The sequence below is a fragment of the Rhinatrema bivittatum genome, chromosome 8 (assembly GCF_901001135.1).
Source record: "Rhinatrema bivittatum chromosome 8, aRhiBiv1.1, whole genome shotgun sequence".
NCBI lineage: Eukaryota > Metazoa > Chordata > Amphibia > Gymnophiona > Rhinatrematidae > Rhinatrema > Rhinatrema bivittatum.
The window spans coordinates 171,629,454-171,645,801 of record NC_042622.1 but is presented as its reverse complement, the minus strand read 5'-3'; the positions used below and the strand labels follow the sequence as shown (position 1 = coordinate 171,645,801).

At 48.0% G+C, this 16,348-nt stretch overlaps 1 protein-coding gene across 2 annotated transcripts in view; it reads right to left on the bottom strand.

Annotated features, from left to right (window-relative positions):
* ULK2 (unc-51 like autophagy activating kinase 2) overlaps nucleotides 1–16,348 on the bottom strand; it is a 255,524-nt gene that overhangs the window by 18,555 nt on the left and 220,621 nt on the right. For both annotated transcript variants that reach the window (XM_029611375.1, XM_029611376.1), the window contains 2 exons: nucleotides 10,101–10,279; nucleotides 8,943–9,061 (listed from right to left, as the gene is read on the bottom strand). In XM_029611375.1, coding sequence (XP_029467235.1) covers nucleotides 8,943–9,061; nucleotides 10,101–10,279 — 298 coding nt within the window. The remainder of the gene's footprint in view (nucleotides 1–8,942; nucleotides 9,062–10,100; nucleotides 10,280–16,348) is intronic.

Sequence of the window (16,348 nt, the reverse complement as noted above, 5' to 3'; positions counted from 1 at the left end):
CGCATGAAGGCTTAAAGCTGAAACCTCGAATAGCCTTTTTAACAGAATTTCCAGTTTCCTATCCTGGACATCCTTCAGAGCAGCCAAACCTGCCAACAGGATGGTTGTTTTCTTGGTCACTGCTGACATCCATCTTGGGAATCTTCCATGGTTCTGAGGTTTGCTCCGGCAAGGGATATAACTTAGCTATAGTACTGGCTACCTTCAGGCCTGCTTTGGCAGACTTTCACTCCACCAACTTCACCTTCTTCGATAAAGGAAAGGCCTTAGGTGGTTCCTGCAGTCCATCCAGGACCAGGTTCACTCCCTCACTGTCAGAATCTTCCTGTGTGGTCTTAATCCCCAACTTATCCAACCTTGGGGAATTAGCAGATGCAGTTCCTCCTTACGGAATAGTCTCACCACCCTAGGATAGTTTCCTCCTGTGATTGGGACTTCCTCCGCATCCTGCATCTGATCCACAAAAGCACTCACAGGTTCCTTGTCCGGATCCCTCACTGGACTTCCCTATAGCTGATCAGGGTCATCTGCCTCATCCGACATGTTCCCATCATCACCAATGGACCAGCCGAGACATCGCAGAATCCCCCCCGATCCTGATTGCTTCTCAGCCCTAGGCTTCTTAGCAACTTGGGTCTTCTGGGAGAGAGGATGCTTGGATCCTGCCTCATAGGCCTTATGGAGGAGCAGGACAAAATCTGTGGAAAGTTCCTCAAAATCAGTGGAAAATTGATTCTGATCTGCTTCCCCCTCCCTGTCTCCCACAGGGAACTGATCCACAAGAAAGAGCAGGGAGGGGAGTCCTGAGGCTTCCTTGCAACAACCTGGCTCCTGCCACGCAAAGCTAAGATGGCCACTGTCTCCTCAGATTTCCCCCCACCCCGGGCCTCTGTACTGACTCAGCCGACCTCGTGGCTTGATTGCTCCCAGCGAGTTCTGCAGAAGTCCCAACTCCTCAGGAGATGGGATCAGCGTTGGATCTTATAACGTGTGCGGCAGCGCGTGCATGTTATAAAATCGGGCGTAGATTTGTTTGCGCCGGGTTGCGTGAACAAATCTGCGTCCTCGCGCAAGTTTAAAGATTTGCCCCTAAGAGTCTAAGTTCCAGGCGAGAAGTGTACAGGAATCAAAATCCATAAACGCTGGAAGTTCTACAGTCTAAGATGGAACACAGAGACTACCTCAGGCACAAAAGGTGGCACCATGCATAAAGATACCGCTGAATAAGACATCTGTAGGAAAGGATCTCGACACGACAGTGACTGGAGTTCCGAAATTCTCCTGGCTGAAAAAATAGCCACTAAGAAAACCACTTTAAGAGTCAAGTCCTTGGTGCAAACTGAGCCTCACACAATCCTCTGAGGACTAGATTCAGATTCCAAGATGGACAAATGTGTCCCCAGGTGCGAGACAAGTTCTTAGCTCCCTGAAGGAACCATATAACATCCAGATGTGCGGACATCCAGGGTAAGGTGCAGATGTTGCACCTTACCCCGGAGACAATCCAGTGTTGCTACCTGGACTCTCAGAGAGGTAAAGGCCAGTCCCTCGACTATAACCTTTCTGTAGAAAAGCCAAAATATGTGACACTATAGCCTGAACAGACTGATACTGTACTCCATTAACAGCAGACCAGGACTTGAAGATCCTTCAAATTTACACATACGTCAAGGATGTAGAAGGTCGCCTAGCCTGCAATAAAGCAGAGTTGTTTACCTATAACAGGTGTTCTACTAGGACTGCAGTATGTTATTCCTCACAGATGGATGACCTCATCAGATGAGTCAGGCATGGACTGAGCATGCCCAGTATGCCATCATCCTGCACAGCCATGTGGGGTCCCTTTTCAGTCTCGTATCTTAGCGAAAAAAAGACAAGTGAAAAATAAAAAACCGACTGAGAACCCAACTCCGCAGGATGGCGGGCAGGTTTCCTGAGGCCTAACATCCTGCTGTCCTAGAGCATCCGTAACAGGTAAGCAACTCTGCTTTCTCCTAGGTCAAGCAGGATGGCAGCCCTCACAGATGGGTGAATACCAAGCTACAGGCTGCCCCTGGCAATAACAGGACCAACAGCACTTAACCACGTGCCAGTGGGCACAACAGAAATGCTGAGGATGACAACAGGATGCAGCATGAACCAGATACTGGGCCCTATGTAGGGAGAGTTGGGTTCTTATGCTTGGAACAGATTATGAAGGACAGACTGGCCAAAGGTAGTCGTGTTGACCATCCTTGTCCAAACAGTAATGGGCGGCGAACGTGTGCAGGGCGCTCAACGTCGGAGCCTTGCAGATCTCAGTGATGGGAACCGCACGGAAGTGCGTAGAACCTGTCATGGCCCTGAGCGTGCCTTCACGTGGCCTCCCAACGGAAGGCCTGCCTGCTTGTAGCAGAAGGATATACAGTTTGTTAACCAGCCAAACAGGGTCTGCTTGCCCACTGGAACGCCAAGTCTGTTTTTATCAAGAGAGACAGAGTTGCATGAACTGCCTGTGGGCCGCTGTGTGCTCAAGATAAAAGGCAAGAGTAAGCTTGCAGACCAGGCTGCGTAGAGTCCGTTCACCCTGGTGGGAATGGGTCCTTGGAAAGAAGGTGGGCAAAACGATAGAAATCAGTCACCACCTTAGGGAGGAACTTAAGGTGAGTGCATAGAACCACCCTGTCATGAAAGAATTTCAGATAGGGGGGATACATCACTAATGCCTGAAGCTCACTGACCCTGTGGAGCAGAGGTGACTGCAACCAGGAAAATGACTTTCCAGGTGAGATATTTAAGCTCGCAGGAGCGCATAGGCTGGAAAGGAGGTTGTATGAGCCGCACTAGTACCATGTTGTCCCAGGACATAACAGGACGATGCAGAGGCAGTTTTAGATGCAACAGGCCCCTCATGAAACTGCCCACCAAGGGCTGCACAGAAATAGGTGGCACCAGTTATCCCCTGGTGATATGTGCTGAAAGCACTCAGGTGGACTCTGATCGAGGTGGTCTGTGGCCCAGACTCAGAGAGGAACACAAATAGTCCAGCAGTCGCAGAGTGGGGCACAAGAAAGGGTCTAGGCCCTTCGCCTCACACCAGACTGAGAACCTTCTCCACTTCAACCGGTAAGACTTCCTAGTGGAAAGTCACCAGTACCTATGACACATTATCAGAGGTCGAGGGACTATAAAACTACCCTTTCAACATCCAGGCAATGAGGAACAGCGACCGGAGGTTCGGGTGGCACAATCTGCCCTTGTCCTGCGTGATCAGGTTGGGGGAGGTGCCCAGGCATATGAGCTCATGGATCGATAAGTTGCGCAGGATCGGGAACCAGACTTGAGGCCAATATGGGGCAACCAGGATCGTGGTGCCCCTATCCTACTGGAGCTTCATGAGAGTCTTCCCTACCAGCGGGAGTGGAGGATATGCATACAGTAGGTCCTTGCCCCAAAACTGGGCAAATGCGTCTGAAGTTGGTTCTCCGTCTTCCCTGTACAGGGAGCAGAAGTGGATTACCTTGAAATTCCAAGAGGAGGCAAAGAGATCCATGTCCAGAATGCCCCACAGGCGGAAGATCCTATCTGCAACTGTCTGGTTGAGCAACCACTCGTGCGGGTGGAATGCTTGACTCAGGCGGTCCACCATCACATTCTCTGTCCCTGCAAGGTAAACAGCTCACAAGAGCATGTTCTTGGATAGGGCTCAAGCCCAAATCTGGCAAAGCAGAAAGGAGCCCGTGCCTCCCTGCTTGTTTATGAACCACACTGCATCTTGGTTGTCTGGATCAAAACCACTTTGTGGGCCAGGTGATCCTAGAAAACAAAGGGCGTACGGGATTGCTCGCAGCTCCAAGAAGTTTATTTGGCAACTCGCTTCCTGCTCAGACCTCATGCCTTGCGTGCAAAGGCTGCCCACATGTGCTCCCCAGCCCAAGGTGGAGGCATCTGTGGTCAGTACCACTTGGGAGGATGGCACTTGGAAGGGAAGGCCCATCTCCAAGTTGGTCAGACACTCCCACCAGGAAAGGGAGACTCAGAGTGGCAAGGTAACTTGCACTGGTGCCGAGAGGTCCTGGATAGCTTGGAGTCACTGAGAGCACAGTGTAGTCCACTGCGCTACTTGCATGGCTAGCTGGGCAAGTGGAGTGACAAACTGATGCTGCCATCCCCAGTTTTTGCTCCCTTGTTATAATGTAACTTTATGCTTCATCAAATCTTGTCTTTTGTTAATTGGTTATGGTTAACTGCTTGTTCGATGTAAACAGAGTTGATTTGATTTGTATCAAGAAAGTCGGTATATAAAAGCCTTAAATAAATAAAATAAATGTGGCCCAGCAAGTGGAGCAGTACCCGGGCAGAGTGTCTGACAGTGGATGGAGTGTGCCAGCGACGCCAGGGTCTAGGCACGGTTCTGGGGGAGAAACACACTGACCAGAGTTGTGTCCAGTAGAGCCCCGATGAAAGCTAACTGCTTGGATGGGCTCAGATAGGATTTGGGGAGACTGATCACAAACCCCAGTGACTGTAGCACCTTGGCTGTCAAGCAGAGGGAGCGTACAGCACCCTCCTGCGTGGTGCTCTTGAGCCAGTCGTCCATGTAGGGGAACATGTGCACCCCATTGCGGTGCAGGTGTGCCCTTACCACTGCCAGACATTTTATAAAGACCCGTGGGGGACTGAGGCAAGGCCGAATGGCAGCACCCGGTATTGGAAATGTCTTTGGCCCACCATGAAGCGGAGATATTTCCTGTGAGGCGGGAATATCACTATGTGGGCATAAGCATCCTTCAGATCAAGAGAGCAGAGCCAATCTCCTTTGTGAAGGAAAGGGATCAGGGTGCCCAAGGAGACCACTTTTTTTTGTATGTAAAAGTTTTATTGTCAATCAACGCAAAACAGTAATACAAAATGTTAGCATAAATAACATAAGGTAGAACTCAGAACAATGAGTGTTCTTTGGTAGTAACAACATACATCTAAATGCAGCAATACATACAGAACCAAGATTGACCAATTTTTGGTAGATGTACATTCACCCCATCCCAATCTACCCACCCCCCACCCCCCTATACACAACTGGGAGAATTTGGCCAGCAGGGAAACGGTTGGAAAATAATCTAGCCTGGTAGAGGGAACATAGCGGGTCCACTGTATAGTGAAGAAAAAAGGAAAAAGGGGAAAGTGCTTAAAGAATGAGACAGTTAGTGATAATAGGACAGGGTAATTCTCGCTCAGACTGTTAAAATAAGGCGCTCTGCAAAGGGTGTATGTTTAGTTATCAAAGTGCAGCCTAAGGTATGCGTAAAATCAAAGCATCCAGAAAGGCTGAAATGTTCCAGGTCAGAACCGGCTGCATTGGCGATCAGCAGTTATGTGGATCGTTGTTGAAGATCAAGCCACTTAGTATAACAGCCCCACACCCGCTCAAACGCTGCCAACCGATCTCTATGCATCGCAGTGAGTCTGCTAAGTTGGTAATATGTGTGAAGCCTGTGTTGAATTCTAGCCAAACTGGGTGTGTTTGCCTCTTTCCAGTAATAGGCTCTCTCAGTACATACTGCAATAAAAACTTGCAACAAAAATTTGTGTGTGTCTTTATTGTGATCGGATAAAGGTAGACCTAAAAGAGCGTAGGAGACCACTTTGAAGTGTTCTCACTGCAAGAACCACTTTAAGGCTCTGAGGTCAAGAATGGGCTTGAGGCCGCCTGTTTTCTTTGGATCAGAAAATCTCAAGTAGAACCCTTGGCCCTGTTGAGAGTGGGGCACAGATTATACAGCTCTGGCTTTCAACAAGGCTGAGAGCTCCAACTCAGGAAGCTCCTGATGCCATGACAGGTCCCACACTGGGGGTGGCGGAGAATCCGCTGGGTGTGTCCTGAAATTCAGGCGGTAACTGCGTTGCACGATGGCCAGGACCCGGCGGTCGGTGGTAATAGGAGGCCAGCAGTCTGCAAACAGACATAGCCAGTCCGACTGGTGGGTAGGGGGTCCATGGGCACCGCAGGTTGGCAACCACTCTCTCGCTGCCTGTCAAAAGCCCGCTGCTGGACTGGGCAGTGGTGCGGGTTGGAGCCTGGGGGCACGCTGTTGGCGAGGCCGGCCCCTGGTTGTAGTACGTGGTACCCTGGTACAGAAAGCAGGAGGGTAGTATCTCCTCTGGCAGTCGAAGGACTTGAGAGGTCCTTGACAGAGGGACCTGCACACAGAGGACGGTGGGTCTGAGGTGCTGGCCGAGAGCTGTTGCAAGGTCTTGTGATGGTCCTTGAGCTGACCTTGTCCCCGAAGAGATTTTCTCCAGTGAAGGGCAGGTCCGCCAGCTTTCTCTGGACCTCTGGTCGAAGGTCCAAAGCCAGGCCATGCGTCAGGCGCTAATGCCTGCAGCAGATACCCTGGCCGCCGTCTCAAAGACATCAAAAGTGGACTTTACCTCATGTTTCCCGGGAGATCGAGGCATCGTGAGAGAAAACTACACAGAAAATAAAAAACTGCAAAATTGGACACCCCCACACTAAAACGTGTCGAAACAAGGAGAGCGAGCGCTGCCACAACGTAAAAAACCGAAAGCAAACAAAGATTTTTTTTCCCCCAAAACCTGCCCGGCAGTGATCCAAGGTGCTGATCCTGCAGGGTGGAGTGAACCAGGCTCCCCGGTGTCGCACCCAGAGCTGCCAAATGGGGATAATAGGGCCCTTGACCCTGGCTTGCAGCTGCCTCAACACCAGTGGGGATGGCGCTCCCAGGGTAGTGTTCCTTAATTTACCTTTTTTTTTTTTTTTTTTTAAAGCAAAATTGACCAAGCCAAAAAATTCAAACTCCTAGAATAAAACTAAGAATACAGACCAGACTGTAGGTTTTGCACCTCCACCATCTGCTGGAGACAGAGAAATACTGGCGAACTGTAGGTGGCACCATCCTATATAAGGCAGAGTTTTGTTTTGAAAACTTCTGTTTCCATCTGCTAGAGGGGGGCAAAACCCAGGAGTCTGGACTGATCTGGGTACGTACAGGGAAAGAGACAGTGCTTTTTTTTTTTTTAAGAAAAGCAGAGGCTACAAGGAGGGAGGGGGGGGGGGAGAGTGAACTGGACCACCAGATATCACCCCCTGCACCCCAAGGAGCTAAAGATGGGGTTCCCAATCCCTGCGACCAGGGAGGATGGTCCCACCAGGACCTAAAACTCCCAGGGAGGCCACTGCGATCGAAGAAGTTCTGTTTTTTCCTTTTTTTTTTTAAGCTTGGGTCAGAACCAGAGGTTTTGCACCACCTTCATCTGCTGGAGACAAGAGAAATACTGAGGAGCAGTAGGTGGCATACCAGGTTAAAGAGGACACAAAGTTTTTTCTGTCTCCATCTGCTGGAAAGGAGGCAAAACCCAGCTGTCTGGAATGATCCAGGTACGTACAGGGAACTATCATCTGCTGAAGACAGAAATAGAGGGACTGCAGGTGGCACACTAGGATATGTACAGTGTCAGTGAATCTTTCTCTGTCTTCATCAGCTGGCATGGCAGGGAGGCAAAACCCAGGAGTCTGGACTGATCTGGGTATGTACAAGGATATGCAATATATTTTGCTGGTAACACTGAAAAGTGCTGTTGTGTAAATGTAGTGAAGAAGAAAAAAGATCAAAACTTTTAGAGAGAGAGGGTAATTATCTCTGCAATTGCATGGACAGACTCACAAGGCAGTGCTCACATGGGAACACCCAGGCATGCTCAGTACTGAGCTACAGAGAAGGGGCCATTCGGTCCTATCGGATTTCATACATATGTCATGGCTAATTCAGCCCGGCTTTGACAAAAAAAACAAAACAAAAAACATACACACACTGCATACATCACTAAAAGAATTTAAAGAACTGACTCAAAAGTTAACACATGGGCTAAAATACAGTGCTCTCCACAAAGAGCACTTCACTCCTGAAAAGAAATGCATTTCTTCCCAGTCGGGATTCTGTTTTGCACCTCATGTTGCCCATGGGGACTGAAGTAGTACATGGCTCTGCGAGGGGGGGGGGGGGTTCTTGAAGTACTCCTGAGGAAAGGAACAAAAAATGTTCTCCTGGCACCTATTAAGTTCCAAATTTTACAGAATTTTTTTTTTTTTTAAAATATAAAAAAAATCTTTCACTTTCTGCAAACAGATGCATACAATAGCAATGTGTTACTGCAGGCAACATTCTAACCCAGAAGACCTTTGGAAATCGCTAAGCACCATTTTATTAATCAAATTAAACAGCCAACAGGGCATACACTGAACACCAAATGCTGCCTTGCCTCTGGCCTCAATGTCTAGTTTGGCAGTGGTAAACCAAAGGTGAGCTCAACAGCAGCATCTCAGATCAATAAGCAGGTTGGGTCTGAGACTCTATAAGAACACATGTATCAAGACATTTCCCTACACTTCTCTCTTCATTCAGCACTGGGTAACCTATTGTGCCTTCACATTGGGACAAACTGTCAAATAGCTGAGGATATAAAGTGCTTTTGTACAAATGTTTTCAGTTAAACAGAGATGTCATCTGGTTATTTTTGGAGAATGAGGTTTGATATATGGACTTTCCAAACCCATGCTCAAGGTGAGTTACAATTCAGGTGCAGAAGGTAGGTCCCTGCTCTAAGCTGGTACCTGAAGCAATGGAGGATGAAGTGATTTGCCCACGGTCACAAGAGCATCAGTAGCAGAAGCAGGATTTGAATTCTGGTTTCCCTGGCTCTCAGCAGCTAGGCCAAGCCTGGATTAAACATCATTTTACAGCTGTACTAAGGGTAAGCAGGCAAAAAACGGAAAACAGCAAAGGTTCATCCAAACAGATGTCATGGTGCTAGAGAATTAGCAAAGTAAAGGGTTAGCTTGGACAAAAATAAGCTAATTCGGCTACTGTGGGCTCCTATTTAACAGCAGCCTATAAACATTCCCACAGTAAAGCCACAAGTCACGTGATCAGCCTTGCACATACCTTGTTTGACAGCACTAGATGGATTTAACTTCCCCGCTTTGATCTGAGCTTTAGCAAGTTGCAGAGAGGATGCAAGAAGCTGCGCAGCTTTCATATATAGCACCAGCTGTTCTACTTGTCTTCAAAAAGAAAAAAAAAGAATGAATGATGCAGAGTACTGGTGCTTATCTTTTACAGCCAAGTCAAAGAAGATTCCAGTTATCACCCATAATACCAGAGGATTTACCGAGCAGAATCAACACTTTGGCAGGAGTGAAAAACATTCAATTAGTCTTAACATTTTTCAATGCTTGGAACAGACTCATTTTGGCAGTTTCTCCCCCACCCCCCTGACCACCTCAAATCATTTAAATTCAATTTCCTCTTGTTTTCCCTGCTGTAAAATATGCTCACTTCCCTTTACTGAATGCCCATTCCCCTCTTGATTTTGATCTCTTTTCTGGTCCTCGACTGGTTCCATCACTGCATCCTGGACCTGAGGCTTATGCAGAGCACCAAAACCCCGAATCAGTCCTTTATTCTTTGGCAATATTTTGATATTCTCTAATAATCTGCCATCCGTCAGGATTATTCTGATTTCCTTCTATAGTGCCTCATATCAAAACCAGCAAAAACTGTGGAACATGCTATAAGAGCCTCTTATCAGAGCCTATTAAAGCCACAAAAGTTAAAAAGGAACTGTAGGTAGGCTTGTCAGCAGGTGTCTGGGAAGTACCATTTACACTGAAGCATCTTGTGTGTGCAATTTGTAGCTTCAAGGTGTGTGCAGAATTTCTTTTCTATGGGCCTGATTTTAAAAAGGATTTACACACTTAAAATTGGGTTTTATATGTGTAAATGCACTTTACTCAAGTGGGCTTTTGAAAATTGTAAAAATATAGGCCACTGAATTGTCCATAGGAGTTGAGTAAAGTACACTTACATGAGCAAGTAAATGAATTTTGAAAATTGCTATGATAGTGTGTTACCTATGTGTAGTACAGAATTGTAAAGAAACTTTTCAGCTTCCATTTCTCCACATGCTAAGCTGTACAGCAATGTTAAAGTTACAACTGGCTTCAGGAACATGCACTACATGCAGGCTTTGTTGGGAGTCAAAGGTGGATCCCCTAAAGGAGGGTAATAGCTCTTCCATGGAGGACCCCACCCTATACTTACCCCCATTCTTTGCTCAGCTGGCTTATCTGATCCACAACAATACTCTCCTGGATCTGATAGAGCGACACAGCTGAGGTGCAGAGCTCAGGGCTTCCTCCTCGTGCTGCTGTCATGTCTATTACACACTCTGTAAATGTCAGCATGGTGTTCAGGTGACGAAGTGTGTCTGTGTGTTCTCTCTGGTAGGAGAAGAGAAAGCTTCAATGGCAAGGTAAAAAAGTAACCAGCAGCAAAAGTAAGTTTAAGTGTAAGTGTATGTCATTTGTTCTGGTCCCTCCTCCATGTTCCAAATTATGGCCCTCTCCAAATTTTTGGTAAAAAGGAAGTTCTCAAAGAAGAGATGGTGATACAAGGTTGGAGGAGAGCGTTAGCAGCAGGAAAGGAAAATTGTCTCTTACCTGCTAATTTTTCTTCCTGTAGTACCACAGATCAGCCAGACTCTGGGTTTTGCCTCCCTTCCAGCAGATGGAGAAAGAAAAGGTTCGAGAGCACCCCCTCTTAAACCTGCGTGCCACCTACAACTCTTCAGTATCAATAATACCAAAGCAGAAATATGTAACGATTGAGCAGGTATGTCAAGCAAAGGACAAGGAAGAACTGACCAATTAAACTATATACATATGAACTCCGTGCAGGATAAGGAGAAATTTGTACCTTCTTTTGGCCTGAAGCGTAACAAGAAACAAAACACTGACGACAGTTCGAGCGGACTCAAGAAAAAACTGGACACCCCCAAGGGGCGGGCGTCTGGACTGATCCGTGGTACTACAGGAACAAAAGTTAGCAGGTAAGAACCAAATTTTCCTTTCCCTGTATGTACCCGGATCAGTCCAGACTCCTGATTGTACCAAAGCTTCCCTATCTGGGGTGGGACCCTGAGTGTCCCGCTCGGATGACACTGCCACAGAAGTTGTCATCCAATGTCTGGACATCCAAATGGTAGTGCCTGGAAAAGGTATGCAGAGACTTGCAGGTCTTGCAGTGAGACCAACTGTCATTCCACCCAGGAAGCAGCATGTGACAGTCGAATGCACCTTCAAACCATCTGGGACAGGCCGACCACGACAAATGTAAGTGGAAGCAATGGCAAAAAATGGAAAACCGCAACGTTCATCCAAACAGAAGTCATGGTGTTAGGTAACATTTTAGCCTGGACAAAAAAGCTAATTCAGCTACTCTGGGCTCCTGTTTAATAGCCTGTAAACATTCCCACAGTAAAGCCACAAGTCACATGATCAGCCTTACACATACCTTGTTTGACAGCCCTAGATGGATTTAACCTTCCCATTTTGATCTGAGCTTTAGCAAGTTGTCGAGGATGCAAGAAGCTGTGCTGCTTTCATATATAGCACCAGCTGTTCTACTTGTCTTCAAAAAGAAAAAAAAGAATGAATGATGCAGAGTACTGGTGCTTATCTTTTATAGCCAAGTCAAAGAAGATTCCAGTTATCACCCATAATACCAGAGGATTTACCGAGCATAATCAACACTTTGGCAGGAGTGAAAAACATTCAATTAGTCTTAACATTTTTCAATGCTTGGAACAGACTCATTTTGGCAGTTTCTCTCCCACCCCCCCTGACCACCTCAAATCATTTAAATTCCATTTCCTCTTGTTTTCCCTGCTGTAAAATATGCTCACTTCCCTTTACTGAATGCCCATTCCCCTCGATTTTGATTTCTTTTCTGGTCCCTGACTGGTTCCATCCACTGCATCCTGGAACTGAGGGTTATGCAGAGCACCAAAACCCTGCATCAGTCCTTTATTCTTTGGCATTTTGATATTCTCTTTCAACCAGCGGGCTATAGACGCTTTGGACGTCTTTTGGCCCTTCTTAGGGGCGCTCCACAGAACAAAAAGATGATCCAATAAGCCTAAAAGCATTAGTGATCTCGAGATAATGCAAAAGGACCCTCCTGACATCCAGACACCGCAATTCCCGAGCATGAGGTGCATCCATGTCAACATTTGTAAAAGTTGGGAGTTCCATGGATTGATTCATGTGGAAAGCTGAAAAACAATCTTTGGCAGGAAGGATGGAACTGCTCGGAGAGATACTCTAGAATCCGAAATTCGTAAAAAAGGTTCCAGACAAGAGAGCTTGCAGCTCCGCTATCTGCCTAGTGGAACAGATCGCTACCAAACACACTTTTTTCAGAGTTAAGTCCTATAGTCCTATAAAGAGGCCTTCCTAAGGCGTTCAAAAGGAGCTTCACACAAGACCTTGAGGACTAAGTTAAAGCTCCAGGATGGACTGGGAGATTCAAATACTTCGCACCGCTAAGAAAACGTACCACGTCCGGATGCACTGCCAGGGCTGCACCATGAATTTTGCCTCTTAGGCACCCCAAGGCTGCCATCTGCACCTGAAGGGAATTAAACAACCCCTTTCTGAGGCCTTGCTGTAAGAATGCCAGGATCTGTGCCATTGAGGACTGACTAGGGAGGACTCCCCCGTTTGTGACACCAAGATTCGAAGACCTTCCAAACTGACGTTAAAGAGGTAGAGGTCTTTTGGGCTCAAAGCAGAGTGGTAATGACACCTGTTTAGCCCTTCAATTGCCTCCTTTCAAAAGCCAGGCCACTAGACAAAAGTGATCCGCCTGGTCGAGAAATATAGGGCCTTGACGGAGAACGTGTGGAAAATGAATCAGGCGTAGGAGGCCGTCCACTGCGAGGTTTACCAGGTCTGCGAACCAGGGTCTCTGGGGCCACTCCGGAGTCACTAAGATTACCTTTCCTGGCTGAACTATCTTTCAGAGAGTCTTGCCTATCAGAGGCCATGGGGCAATCCGTAGAACCTCATGCAGCCAAGAGAGTACCAAGGCATCGACCCCTTCCGCTACGTGATCTCTTCTGCGATCGAAGAAGCGAGGAGCCTTGGCATTCTTGTGAGTCGCCATCAACTCCAGATGGGAAGGACTCCATCTGCAAGAGATGAGGATCATCACTTCGCATGATAGCTCCCACTCTCTGGGGTCCAGCCATTGGCGGCTCAGAAAATCCGCTTGCACATTGTCGGTCCCCGCTATGTGCGATGCCGCCAGCAAGGTTTAATGCTGTTCCGCCCAGGCCATCAGCTGCTCCGCTTCCAAGGCTACCAGACTACTTTTGGTTCCTCCTTGATGGTTGATGTAGGCTACTGCTGTCGCATTGTCCGGCAGAACCCAGACCACCCAATTGCAGAGTTTTCTCCCGCTCTTGCACAAAACTAACCGCACTGCCCTCGTCTCTAGGTGACTGATGGATCAGTTGGCCTCTTCCAGCGACCACTGGACCTGGACAGATTGAAAATGGCACACTGCTCCCCAACCTGAGAGGCTGGCATCCTAGGTCACTATCACCCACTGAGGCACCTCGAGAGCCATCTCTCGCCTCAAGTGGTCTCTGACAAGCCACCAACAAAGACTGGACCTGGCGAACTCTGTGAGTGGTAAGGGAATCTGGAACTCCTCAGACATTGGATCCCAACAGGACAGCAACGATTTCTGCAAGGGCCTCATATGAACAAACGCTGACGGGACCAACTCCAGAGTGGATGCCATGGAGCAAAGGACCTGAAAATCCCAGGCTCTGGGCACCGAAGCCACTAAGAGGTGTTGAACTTGTGACTACAGCTTGGTGATTTATTCCTCCATGAAGAAGACCTTGCCCACTCGAGTATCAAACCACGCTACTAGGAAATCCAGACCTGAGAAGGATGAAGATGACTCTTGGACTGATTGACAACCCAACTGAGAAACATCAGATGGTGCAAGACCTTGTCCACTGCCTGCTTGCAGAGTTCCTCTGACTTCGCACGAATGAGCTAGTTGTCCAGGTACGGGTGAACCAGAAGCCCTTCCCTGCGGAGGGTTGCTGCTACCAACATCACTTTGGTGAAAGTGCATGGAGCTGTTGCCAGACTGAAAGGAATGGCACAGAACTGGAAATGCAGGCTGAGGGCCATGAACCGAAGAAACCTTTGATGATCCTGGTGGATACGTATGTGAAGATATGTTCTGTCAGATCCAGGGAAGCCAAAAACTCCCCGTAATGCACCGCCGCAATGACCGAGCGCAGGGTCTCCATCTGAAAATGCAGGCCCTTGAGAGACTTGACCTTACAACTCCTTCAGTCACTGGGTTTCCTCATCAACTACCTGAAATCCCACTTGACTCCGTCCCAACAACTGTCCTTCATTGGAGCAGAACTGGACACCACTGTGGCCAAGGCATTTTTCCCCAACGAACGCATTACCACCCTGGCCAGCTCCATCTGCCTCCGGTGGACAGCCTCTGCCTGCCTGCTCCTCAAGTTGCTGGGTCACATGGCATTGTCTGTCCACGTTACCCCAATGGTCTGCCTAGCCATGAGAGAGGACAACAAAGGAGGTAGATGCCAAGGTCTCTCTCAATTCTTTATTGAAGTGGAGACGTGTAAAAAAATACAGCCCGACTCTGGCCGAGTTCCGCCATTTACAGAGTGGCTGCCTCAGGGGCTTAGATATGTATGTCCAAGTTACCTGGAGTGAAGACCCAGATCTGTAAGGAAAGCGTAAGGTGCTTATAGAAGAATTGAATCCACATAATTAGGATTTAGTTTCATAAGAGATATGATTCAAAGCTACTGCGGATCACAAATGCACAGATCCGTCTGATGCACAAGCATACATGCTTGCTCAGTAATCCTGAGTCCAGACATACATATCTAAACCCCTGAGGCAGCCGTTATGTAAACGGTGAAACTCAGCCAGAGTCTGGCTGTATTTTTTTTTTTATTTTTTTTAACACGTCTCCACTTCAATAAAGAATTGAAAAAGACCTTGGCATCTACCTCCTTTGTTGACCTGACGGCTTTTCTAGATTGCCTACCTTCTTGCTTTTTGAGACCTAGCCATGAGAGAGAGTCACGCAATGGACCCTGCGTTCTCAGTGACGTCAAGCCTCTCAGAAACTCTTGGCACTGGTCCAGATAACCACACCACTCTGGCTCTCCCTCGCCTGGTGGATGCAGAAATCCAAATTAAGAAAAGGGCTTCCTTTTCAGTCCCTGCCTGCTCAGGTGAATTTGACCACGGACACCTCCACTCTAGGCTGGGACGCCCATGTCAACGGCCTACAAATGCAAGTGATGTGGTCGACAGCCAAGGGGGCCTACCAGATCAACTTCCTGGAGCTCCGGGCGATGCGGTATGCCCTCTACGTATTCCAGGACTGCCTGTCCAACAAGGTCATCCTGATCCAGACTGACAACTAGGTAGCCATTTGGTACCTGAACAAAAGGGGGGGGGGGGGGGGGGGAACGACACAGGCTCTTACCTGCTCTGCCAAGAGGCAGCACAGATTTGGGACTGGGCCCTGTTGCACTCCATGCTACTGCGAGCCACCTACCTGGCAGGCACAAAGAATGTAGTGGCGGACCGCTTCAGCCGTACATACCAGCTCGAGTGGTCCCTGAACCCCTGGGTAGTGAACAGGATCTTCTGCTGGTGGGGTCAGCCAGACTATCTCTTTGCATCTTTGCAGAACAACAAAATGGACAGATACTGTTCCCTGCATAGGGACCAAAGGACACAAACCATGGATGCCTTCGCCCACTCCTGGAGCACAGGCCTACTGTATGCATACCCTCTGATTCCGCTAATAGGCAAGACTCTCGTGAAGATACAACAGGACCAAGTCTCCATGATCCTCATACCTCTGCATTGGCCGCGTCGGGTCTGGTTTTCTATTCTCTTCGACCTCTCTGTTCAGGAACCAAATCGCCTGGGCACCTCACCCAACCTCATCATGCAAGATCAGGGCAGGCTACGCCACCCGGACCTCCAGGTCCTTGCCCTCACAGCCTAGATGTTGAAAGCCTGATACTTCAGTCCCTCAACCTTTCTGCTAATGTCTCGCAGGTCCTAGTAGCTTTACAAAAGCCTTCCACGCACAATTTCCTTGTTATTTGTAACTGCTTTTCTGCACTATTGTTTAAATGGTAAAGTTTATTATAATTACACCCCTGTTTCTTGTGAACCAGCATGATGGGACCACCGTCCTGAATGTTGGTATATAAAAAAGTTAAATAAATAAAATAAATAAAACAAGCCATATCGGGCGAAGTGGAAAAGGTTCTCCTTCTGGTGCACGCAAGAAGGCCTTGACCCCTTCTCTTGCCCCACACAGAGGCTTTTGGACTACCTCTGGTGCCTTTCGGAGTCCAGTCTACAAAAAGCTCAATTCGGTTACATCTGAGTACCATTAGCGCCTACCATTGAGGG